Source organism: Telopea speciosissima, chromosome 10 (assembly GCF_018873765.1).
Source record: "Telopea speciosissima isolate NSW1024214 ecotype Mountain lineage chromosome 10, Tspe_v1, whole genome shotgun sequence".
Lineage (NCBI taxonomy): Eukaryota > Viridiplantae > Streptophyta > Magnoliopsida > Proteales > Proteaceae > Telopea > Telopea speciosissima.
In genome coordinates, this window is record NC_057925.1 from 51,971,352 (window position 1) to 51,981,915 (window position 10,564).

Consider the following 10,564-nt stretch of genomic DNA (forward strand, 5'->3'; position numbering starts at 1 on the left):
AGGAAGAAAGACGATGAACAATGGAATTGTTGCGTCAAGAAATCGTCGAGCGGTCCTGCGAGTGCCGTCACCTGCAAGTGGACCAAAGGGGTCAACAGAGAGAACCGGTGTGGTCCCGGCCTAGGGCTCTCCGATGCCAAAGTTAGATCTCCTGGCGCAAACAGATGAATAGTGATTATTCAGTATGAGTTTAGCTGTCCCCTATGGGGTTGTGTACCTTTGCCTTTTATAGTAGCATATGGCGGTGTGGAGAGTCCCCGTTTGATTGATGATTGTGCCGTTGAGTGGATAGAGGCCCTGGGTAACGGGGCTCTATCCTGATTGGCCATCTCCCCGCGGGAGGGAGTGTCCTGGTGGCATCAGGATCCTTGGTGGATAGATATCCGCGTGTGGTGATAACGTCCTTGGTGCTTGAATCCGTCTGGATGACGTGACCTCTAAGGGTCTAGAGTCCTGGTAGTGACATGAGTCTTAACGATACGGTCGGGGTCGTAGATGGGTGGCCCCCACCTCAGGTGCCCATGATGCCGCGCCTGGTGAGGCTGTGAGGAGGCCGCGCCTGGGTGAGGCTGTGAGGAGGCCGCGCCTGGGTGAGGCCGCGCCCCTGGTGAGGAGGCCGCGCCTGGGTGAGGCCGCGCCTAGGTGAGGCCGTGAGGAGGCCGCGCCTGGGTGAGGCCGCGCCTGGGTGAGGCTGTGAGGAGGCCGCGCCCCGGATGTGTGGCCGCGCCCGAGTAGTGGCCGCCCCCGAATGGTGCTGGGACTCCGGTCCGTTCCCCTTGGCTATGGGGCAGGTCGTCTATGACACGTGGCGGTCGTTGATTGGCCCTGTGAATATTGGATGTATCAGGAATCATGGACCCTGCTGATGCTATCATCTCCTCCTTTCTTGAATGAACTCTTTACCCTAAGATTGTTGGTTAATCGTTCAAAGTTCAGATGAAAGTGGAAAAAATTTTCAATTTCAAACTCTGAAGGATCCGGGGAAGATGAGGGTAATTTGGTCATTTTAATTTTTAATTTTGGTTGGTTTTTATCACAACGGCATTTTAGTCATTACAGTCCCTAAAACTAATGTTGAACGTCTCAAATTAACAGACAGGACCAAAATGCTACAATTTGTTTAAAATAAGGGGGATTTTACAATTAGAAAAATTGTAAGAAAACATTTAGACAAATAGACATTTTCAAGGGGACATTTGACAAAAACCCTTTTTTTTTTGTGTGGATGGTGAGAATGAGATGTAGGTTTTCCTTGGGGACAAATAGGGGTGTCAATACCCAACCCGAACCGATGAAACCGGCCTGAACCAGCCCGAACGACCCATACCACACCGGACCAAACTCTTAATGGTTTGGTTCAGTTTGTGGATCCAGAGAGGCAAACGGTTTGGTTTGGTTTGGACTAGCCCGACGGTGCACCGGTAGCCCAAACCGTTAGGCCCGAACCCAAACCGAACCGACCTAACCCGATAAATGAGTAAATTAGTAAATGCCTAATGCCCCATTGCCCCCTAAATGTGTTGTGATAGTTTCTCACTTTATCTCATATCCTTTGTTAGTGATTACCCAACCAATTGTATCCATAGGCCATAGGACATAGGATACAAAAATGCATTGTATTTGAAATATTTTATGTACTCATAAGAGAAAGAGAAGAAAAATTAGCACTAACCGAACCTTAATAGTTATATAAAACCGGTACCAAATCGAATCCAAACCGATATCAACCTGTTATCATAAATCGAAACTGACACGAAACCAAACCGCACCGAAACCGAACATATCTTAATGGTTTGGTTTCGGTTTCTATAAAAGTCACACTGAAACCAAAAAGCCCGAACCGGCCCGTTGACACCCCTAGGGACAAAGTTAAGGAACGTGTTTTGACGAAATTTTGGGTTTGTGGTCCTCTCTCTTTCTTCCCAAGTCAATGAATCAAATACACAATTCATCTTTGCTTCTCTGTAAACTCTCCAGTCTGGGCTACTACATGTCATTTAGGTTAGGTTTGATTAACAAGAAATGGAGAAAAAAGAAAAGAAAAAAATTAATTATTTTTTTTTTGAATTTGAGGAAAGAGATAGACACATGGATCCGGAGCTTCTACGGTCTAGCTGTCCGGGCAGCCTGAGCGGTGTAAACATAAGGCAATGCGCAATGACCGTCTTACCCCCACTCGGGCAAGGCGCTCGGGCAGGGGTAAGGTGGACATTGCACAACGCCTTGTGTCTCTGCACCGCTCAGGCCGCTACGAGCAGTCAGATCGTAGAAGATCTGAATTGTAGACACACATTAATCATTTGGAGTGGCATGGTCCATTTGTTAGAGGATGCAAATTGAACAATACTCGTAAGGGGTGTGTGACCTCAAAATCTTTTGAGATCACATTTTTCAGCCTTACGAATGGATTTCTGTGAAAGGTTTGTGCTGCTCTGTAACATTGCATTCCATCAATTTTACAAAAATTCTCATCTCTCCCTCTTGTCGTTGTTCTTTCCTCTAACTTTTCGATTCCCCTTTTACAATCAATCTTACAAGGACCGAGTTTCTCTCCACCCATGGTGAATGGGATCCCATTCACCGAGGGGTGGGAGAGGACAGGAATGGGTATCGGGAGGGTATTTTGGAACATACGAAAATCCTAGAAGGGGTTTGTGAACTCTAGGATGGTGGGTGAACCGTCCATTATAGGTGGAGGAAAACTTTGTCCCATCTTACAATGATTGAACATTCTCAATTAACAAATTTAGGTTATAGATTCCTTCTACATTGTGTTTTCTTGGAAACAAATGGAAGGGACGATTTCTCTCTTCTGCTTTAAATTACTCGTTCCAATGAAAATTTTCATTTTATGGGGGGTGGGCTGGTTAATTCACTCTTCCCGTGTCGTGATGCCACCAGACCCAGTTGGCAGCCTTCTTTTTCCCATTGTTAATTAATGGCCTTAGGCCCCATTTGACAACATTTTTACAAGAATAATCCATAGTTGATCCATAGAATTATAGGTATAAATTTCTTTGAATGTATTAATTTTTTCTATACCACAATTTATAAAAACAATTTCATTATTGATAAAGAATCTAATGGTCGAAATAGACACATCATTTGTCCATGTGGTAAAAAATATGGATGTGAAGGAATGAGTTCCTGCAATAGGCATATAGGAACAATTTTACCTATGGTTCCTACCATGGGAATGTAATAACCATTTTACCTGCTGATGGTGGACTATAATAAATCAATGGGTAAATTATATGTTACCCCCTGGTTTTCAAATGAAACTTTAATCACCCTTTGATTTTTGAAAAATTCAAATCACCCCCTCTATAATAACGGTGTTAATCCGCTGTTAGTTATTGGTGTGAAAGAACTATTTTACTCTTGTACTAAAACATTAGAATTAGATTTATAATACTACCCTCCCTTCATCTTCAACATTGGTCAAGGGTAGTTTAGGGATTTAAATTTATTTAACTGGCTGACATCATCACTTTACAACATAAAACTAACAGTAGGGACTAATTTGTCATATTGGGGTCTAAACTAGGGGGGTGATTTGAGTTTTTTCAAAACCAGGGTGTGATCTGAGTTTCGTTTGAAAACCAAGGGGTGACATGTAATTTACCCCAAATAAATTGACAAATGCTCTCCCAAAGTATGTGGAAATTGATAACTACATAGCCTGCAACCATTATGCCAGATTTCAATTGATCGGGTTGAACTGGTTTCAAGCTAAGTAATAGGCCAAATCGAAACCAAAATGTTAAGCCAAAACGTCGGTTCAAATCCAATTTAGATTAGGTTTTTATTGAGTTGAATTAACAGGCTCTTATCGGACATTATCGGGCTGCTACCTATTCGGTTTCGGTTTTACATATATATATGCATTAAAAAATACTAGGAAATAATAATTATTTTATTTTTAAAAAAATTTATCCACTTTGGTCTAGGTTTTATATCGGTTTCAATCGGACTAGTTTCAGTTTTACTGTTGCATAAAAACCACAAATCAAACAAAAAAAGTTCGGTTCAATTCAATCTGAACCGGTCAGTTTTGATTTGTCCGATTGGTTCGGCCCAGAATTGTCACCCCTGTATTATGGTGTACGTACCTGTCAATGCATGGGTGGATCCATCGCATGGCTATTCATTCCGTTGACAAATTACACGTTTATAGCCTTGTAAAAAACGGTTAAAATTAATGTGAAATTTTATTTTTAGCCTTGTAAAAAGGTATCATAAGTCTTTTTGTTTTCCCTCTTCATCTTTGACATCATCGTACACACAAAAGTATGAGGGACAACGATAGGTGAAAATTTGCTTTTCTAAGAAAATAAAAAAAAAAAATTTTAAGGTCAAATGTTCTCTAGGTCGGTTGCGCCCAAACACATGGGGTGGGCAAAATGATCGCCCTGCCTCCTGAATGGCAGGTCCATGTATCTAGGCGGAGGCTGCCATGCGGCAGAGAGAACATCAGCCCAAATTTTAAATTGAAGTGTTTCGGTAATTATAGGGCCAAGTGTAGGAGACTTAAAAAAATAACTCTTATGCAAAAGTAGGGGTGTAAATGAACAGCTGAAATTCATTTCCGTATCCCTGTCCGTGTCCATTTAGAACTATTCAAATCCGTTCGAAAGTTAAACGGATGCAAATACGGATAGGCTATAGCTATCCGAAAAGCTATATTTACATGTAAATAGATAAAATATCCATGTCCGTATCCGTTTAGTACTATCCGAATCCGTCTGAAAGCTAATCAGATGCGGATGCTGATATAGCACTATCCGAGCCGAATCCGATCCGTTTACATCCCTATGCAAAAGGTATCTATAGAAGCTATTTTATAGATAAAACTAATGGATTTAGTGCATGGTATCTAGGGATGTAAACGGATCAAATCGGATACGGCTTGGATGTGATCGGAGTCGGATATTTCCTGGCTGAATACAGATACCTCTAAATGGATTTGGATGTAGATCGGATTTGGATTTTCGACCATCCGTTTACATCTCGGCCTTGTGTAACCCGGACCTTCCTCCCCCTAGAGGATACAAGTCACTCTCAATCCATATCTCTTAGATCATGATTCTCTTTTCATCATATTCTAGAAGCTATTGAATCTTCAAAAACCCTCAAAATCATTATTTACTTAATTTTTTATTATTAAGTATTTGAATTTTTTTCAGACAGATCTTAATCAAAGTATTCGGATTATTTTCTGGATATCTATAAATGAATACGGATGTCCCTAAACGGATATGGATGCGGATTCAGATTCGGATTTCGGTTATCCATTTACATCCCTAATGGTATTGGTCATTTTCAAAGCCGATACAATATCGTTACGGTATCAGCACGGATTGGCTGTATCAGACAAATATACCCTTGAATTTTCTTAAAAAATGGGTTTTTTTTTTAATAACTATTTTAACCCTTGTCTGTACTGTTCCACCGATATGATATTGATCACCTTCAAAACTTTGTAGTAGTGATCCGATTCTGATACCTTAAACCATGGATAAAATCCATTGAATGGCTGCCAAGTATGTTAGAGAGCGAGTTATAAGGGTCATGCCGACAAGGTGTTAAAGAGTAGATAATTTTTTTTTACAAGTTGACAATTAGGAATTTTCCTACTGCGCATGTTTGGTTGTGGTCCAATCCCAACCCACCACGTGTGTTGGGATTGTGGTGGGCTGGGATTGGACAACAACTGGGTAGGCAAAATTTGTTTTTTACCCCTATAGAGTTAGTTAGTAATCCTAAATCTCCCTCTAATTGATCCAAATTAGGGCTGGGATTGGTCCAAATTTTCCATTTCAACACTCTCTTTGAAAGAATATTATTATTTTAAGCTTACCAAAAATAAAAATTCTACAAAACTTTCACAACAGAATATAATAAATATAAACCAATTTTAAAGTTCTGATAAAAGAAACAACTACAAATTCTTCAATGAGAACAACACAATCAAGCACATAAAAGTGAAGCTATAAATTCTTCAATGTTCTTATCTGAACTTCCCCCTTCATCTACAGCTTCTTTGGCGAGCACCTTCCATCTAAAAGCATTTCTCTTAATCATTTCTCCTCTATCTCCCTGATCCATAACTTCCTTTACACATTTCTCTATCTCTTCCCTCCTAACAATCCCCTTCTCATCCAATTTAACTCTTACTCCTACTTCCCATACATCCACCACAAACTTTGCATTCATGGTTTGATCTGTCCATTGTGGCATCGCGATCATCGGCACCCCCAAACTCACAGCCTCGATTGTCGAATTCCATCCACAGTGAGTCATGAAGCATCCTACTGCTTTGTGAGCCAACACCTCCAATTGAGAACACCATGCTACCACCAACCCTTTCTCTGAGTACTTATCCTCATCAACCAAACTCTTAGGGAGCTTGTTTTCCTCAGATTTCCTCACTACCCACAAGAAATAGTGATTGCTATTCCTCAAACCCAATGCTAGTTCCTCCATCTGCTCCTCTCCAAGTTCACACATGCTCCCAAAGGATACATAGATAACAGATCTAGCTTCTCTCATATTTAACCAATCCATGCAGGTCTCCTTGCTTGACTCAAAAAGACTCATACCATAATCTTTGTCATCTTCTACCTGTTTGTCTAGATAAATTGATGGCACAGTTGGTCCAATTGTCTTGATTGGATATATCTTTGACATCCACTTCAGTACCTATTGTAACCAAAAAGTGGTTAATGATATCAAAAAGGCAATTAATATTTGAGTAACTGTTTGATGGGTTACCATCATAATTAAAAATGAACACGTGAAAACAAAATTTGCACAGCCATGGTTAGTTTATAATTTTTTCTTACATGCTTGGAAAAAATGGGGGAAATTAAGAGAGTAATATGCAAGAGAAGATGTTGTGATAAATCATGATCTCTTTCATATATATAGCATTTTGCTTTGAGAACTTTAGTCCCACATTGCTTGAGGATTGGTAAGGGAGTACTCTTAGAGGAAAGACTCCCTTCACCCATGTTTCAATGGTTTGGGTTTTATTTTTACACAGGCATGCGGAGCTGGGCCAGGCTGATTTGGAATCTTTCCGATCCTTTCGGATTTCATAAGGTTAAAAATCTTCCCAGTTGAAGTGCATCCTTTAAAGGGGCATGCCACTTCAAATGATTGTCATGAAAGGGCACCCCTATAAATAGAAGGGTAGCATATAACACTCATTTGCATCAAAATTTTCGGATTCTAGCTCTCTCTTTGCTCCTTCTCTCTATCTCAATTCTTCTCTTAAAACGAAATCCTCCTTTTTTGTTTTGGTTTTCGTTTCTGAAAAATAAGCATAAGCCCAAAAGTATCCTACGTGACCTAGTCAGCGATCGCACATGGACTAGAGGGCCAATAGGAGCTGTTTTATTTTGGGAGACTAAGGTCATAAGGAGAGTGACCGGTGGCATGACTCAGCCCCACTGTTTCTTTTCTTAAATTGTTCTGATTTTGTGATTGTATTGAATGACCTTCAGTGTTCCATCAACATTGATTTATAGTGTTAGTCATCAACAAAGATGACTCTTTTGGGCAGCGTTTGATATGCATTCTTGGAATGCATTCTAAGTCAATTCGCATTCTATGAGGATAAAAATAGTTGTTTTTATTGTTCGAGAATGCAAAATCGACCTAGAATGCATACCAAACGCAGTCTTGAATTTCATTTCTACAATTTTGAAATATTAACAATTTTTTCTTGGAAATAATTAAAACTTAACCTACAACCACTCTTCACTTGGTGGTCTGTTTTTTAACCGGTGAATGGTTGTTGGAAAAAAGACTTTTCTAGTTCTATTAGCATAACCATCTCAATTTGGTGGCTTGAGGCTTTTTGAGAAGTCATCAACATTCCTACCAAAGCAGGGAGGTTTAAGTATTGTAAGCAAATGAACTACTTATATAAACTGATTAGAGGGATAGAAAGACCTACATACCTCATCTTCCAACTTGTCAAATGTGTTAAGGAGAAGACAATCTGCTTTCTCAACATTTTTGAACTGGTTCAAAACAGAATCTAGTATAGTAGGATATGAACCCCAGTTATAGATGAAAGATGGTAGATCATGGATTCCTAGTATTGGCAATCCAGGTAGGGAAACAGTGGGTCCTTCTACAGGAATACTCAACAACCCTTTCTTCACATTGTAGTAGATGGCATCATTGGCACATGACTGAGTGAAGAGGGAAGCTGTGACCAAGCCAAATCGCTTGGCTACTTCTAGTGCCCAAGGTAAAACAGAGTCATAGATGAGACACCTGAAAGGGGAACCACAGCTTTCTTGTTTCTCGATTAGTTCGGCTAAGCTTTGTGAACCTACGACCTCGAAACGCTCAAGATAAGCACCTGGGCTTTCAGCTTCCTTAATGCCACCTTCATCAAATCCATCAGATATACCTTCAACTCTAACATTATTGCTGACTTCATTGTGTGCAGACTTGATGGTGAAGAGGGTCATGGCTATGGTAACTTTGAGTCCCTTTGAGGCTAAACGCTTACAGAATTGCAGCATTGGGTTTATGTGGCCTTGAGCTGGAAATGGGAAAAGTAAAACATGGGTTTCATCCCCTGCACCTTCTTCCTTCATTTTCTCCATCTACCTCTCTCTCTCTCTCTGTTAGAGCACAAGTTAAGATAATGTGAAGAAATTGAGTGGTAGCTAAATAGTCTTGACAGGATAAGAGATACTTGGCTATCAAGAAAAAGAGAGTTCTTTTGGAATTCAATTTAATGTAGTCAAAATGGTGTTGTCCCTAATAAGAACCACAAACTGTTTAAAAAACATAATTTTGAACAAGTCTTTTGGAAGGAATTGAGTTTCTTTGATGGGTATATGCATCTATCTATGTTTTTTGCTGCTTTAGTGAATTTGACATCACTGCCTACGTTTTCAATTGGAATCACTCACAAGTGTTTGACTATGAACTCACAGTTCCTCCATGGTCAAATAATTCAATAAACAATTCATCGTTGCTCAGTTAGTGGGGATTTTATTTTATTTTATTTTTTTTGGTGTGGATGGTGAGAATGAGATGTAGGTTTTTTCTTGGGGACAAAGTTAAGGAACGTGTTTTGACGAAATTTGGGGTTTGTGGTCCACTCTCTTTCCTCCCAAGTCAATGAATCAAATAAACAATTCTATCTTTGCTTCTCTGTAAACTCTCCAGTCTGGTCTACTACATGTCATTTAGGTTAGGTTTGGTTGACACGAAATGGATAAAAAAGAAAGGAAAAAATTTAATTATTTTTTTTTTTAAATTGAGGAGAGAGAGAGATAGACACATGGATTAGGATCTTCTATGGCCTAGCTGTTCGGGCAGCCTGAGTGATGCAGACATAAGGCAATGCGCAATGACCGCCTTACCCCCACTCGGGCAAGGCACTCGAGCAAGGGTAAGGCAGACATTGCACAGTGCCTTGTGTCTGCGTCGCTCAGGCCGTTACGAGCAGTCAGATCGTAGAAGATCTGAATTGTAGACACATACATTAATCATTTGGAGTGGCATGGTCCATTTGTTAGAGGATGCAAATTGAACAATACTCGTAAGGGGTGTGTGACCTCAAAATCTTTTGAGATCACATTTTTCAACCTTACGAATGGATTTCTGTGAAAGGTTTGTGTTGCTGCTCTGTAACATTGCATTCCATCAATTTTACAACAATTCTCATCTCTCCCTCTTGTCATTGTTCTTTCCTCTAACTTTTCGATTCCCCTTTTACAATCAATCTTACAAGGACCGAGTTTCTCTCCACCCATGATGGGATCCCATTCACTGAGGGGTGGGAGAGGACAGGAATGGGTATCGCGAGGGTATTTCGGAACATACAAAAATCCTAGAAGGGGTTTGTGAACTCTAGGATGGTGGGTGAACCGTCCACTATAGGTGGAGGAAAACTTTGTCCTATCTTACAATGTTTGAACATTCTCAATTAACAATTTTAGGTTATAGATTCCTTCTACATTGTGTTTTCTTGGAAACAAATGGAAGGAACGATTTCTCTCTTCTGCTTTAAATTACTCGTTCCAATGAAAATTTTCATTTTATGGGGGGTGGGCTGGTTAATTCGCTCTTCCCGTGTCACGATGCCACCCAGACCCAGTTGGCAGCCTTCTTTTTCCCATTGTTAATTAATGGCCTTAGGCCCCATTTGACAACATTTTGCGAGAATAATCCATAGTTGATCCATAGAATTATAGGTATAAATTTCTTTGAATGTATTAATTTTTTCTATATCACTATTTATAAAAACAATTTCATTATTGATAAAGAATCTAATGGTCGAAATAGACACATCAATTGTCCATGTGGTAAAATATGGATGTGAAAGAATGAGTTCTTGCAATAGGCATATAGGAACAATTTTACCTATGGTTCCTACCATGGGAATGTAATAACCATTTTACTTGCTGATGGTGGACTATAATAAATAAAAGGGTAAATTACATGTTACCCCCTGGTTTTCAAATGAAACTCTAATCACCCCCTGATTATTGAAAAACTCAAATCACCCACCTCTACAATAACAGTGTTA

The 10,564-nt window shown here is 39.9% G+C and overlaps 1 protein-coding gene across 1 annotated transcript; it reads right to left on the bottom strand.

Annotated features, from left to right (window-relative positions):
- Window positions 1–5,937: 5,937 nt before the first annotated feature.
- Window positions 5,938–8,640, bottom strand: LOC122644009 (mogroside IE synthase-like). The gene is made up of 2 exons (XM_043837602.1): window positions 7,968–8,640; window positions 5,938–6,702 (listed from the first exon to the last, which is right to left on the bottom strand). Exons 1-2 carry the CDS (start codon window positions 8,625–8,627, stop codon window positions 5,971–5,973), a joined length of 1,392 nt encoding a protein of 463 aa, XP_043693537.1. The 5' UTR covers window positions 8,628–8,640; the 3' UTR covers window positions 5,938–5,970.
- Window positions 8,641–10,564: the final 1,924 nt, after the last annotated feature.

What these genes read in the sequence shown, in the direction of transcription:
- LOC122644009 (XM_043837602.1), bottom strand. Translation starts at nt 8,627, where the DNA reads ATGGAGAAAATGAAGGAAGAAGGTGCAGGGGATGAAACCCATGTTTTA. An exon ending in TTGACAAGTTGGAAGATGAG is followed by an intron (nt 6,703 to 7,967) that starts GTATGTAGGTCT and finishes TGGTTACAATAG; the next exon opens with GTACTGAAGTGGATGTCAAA.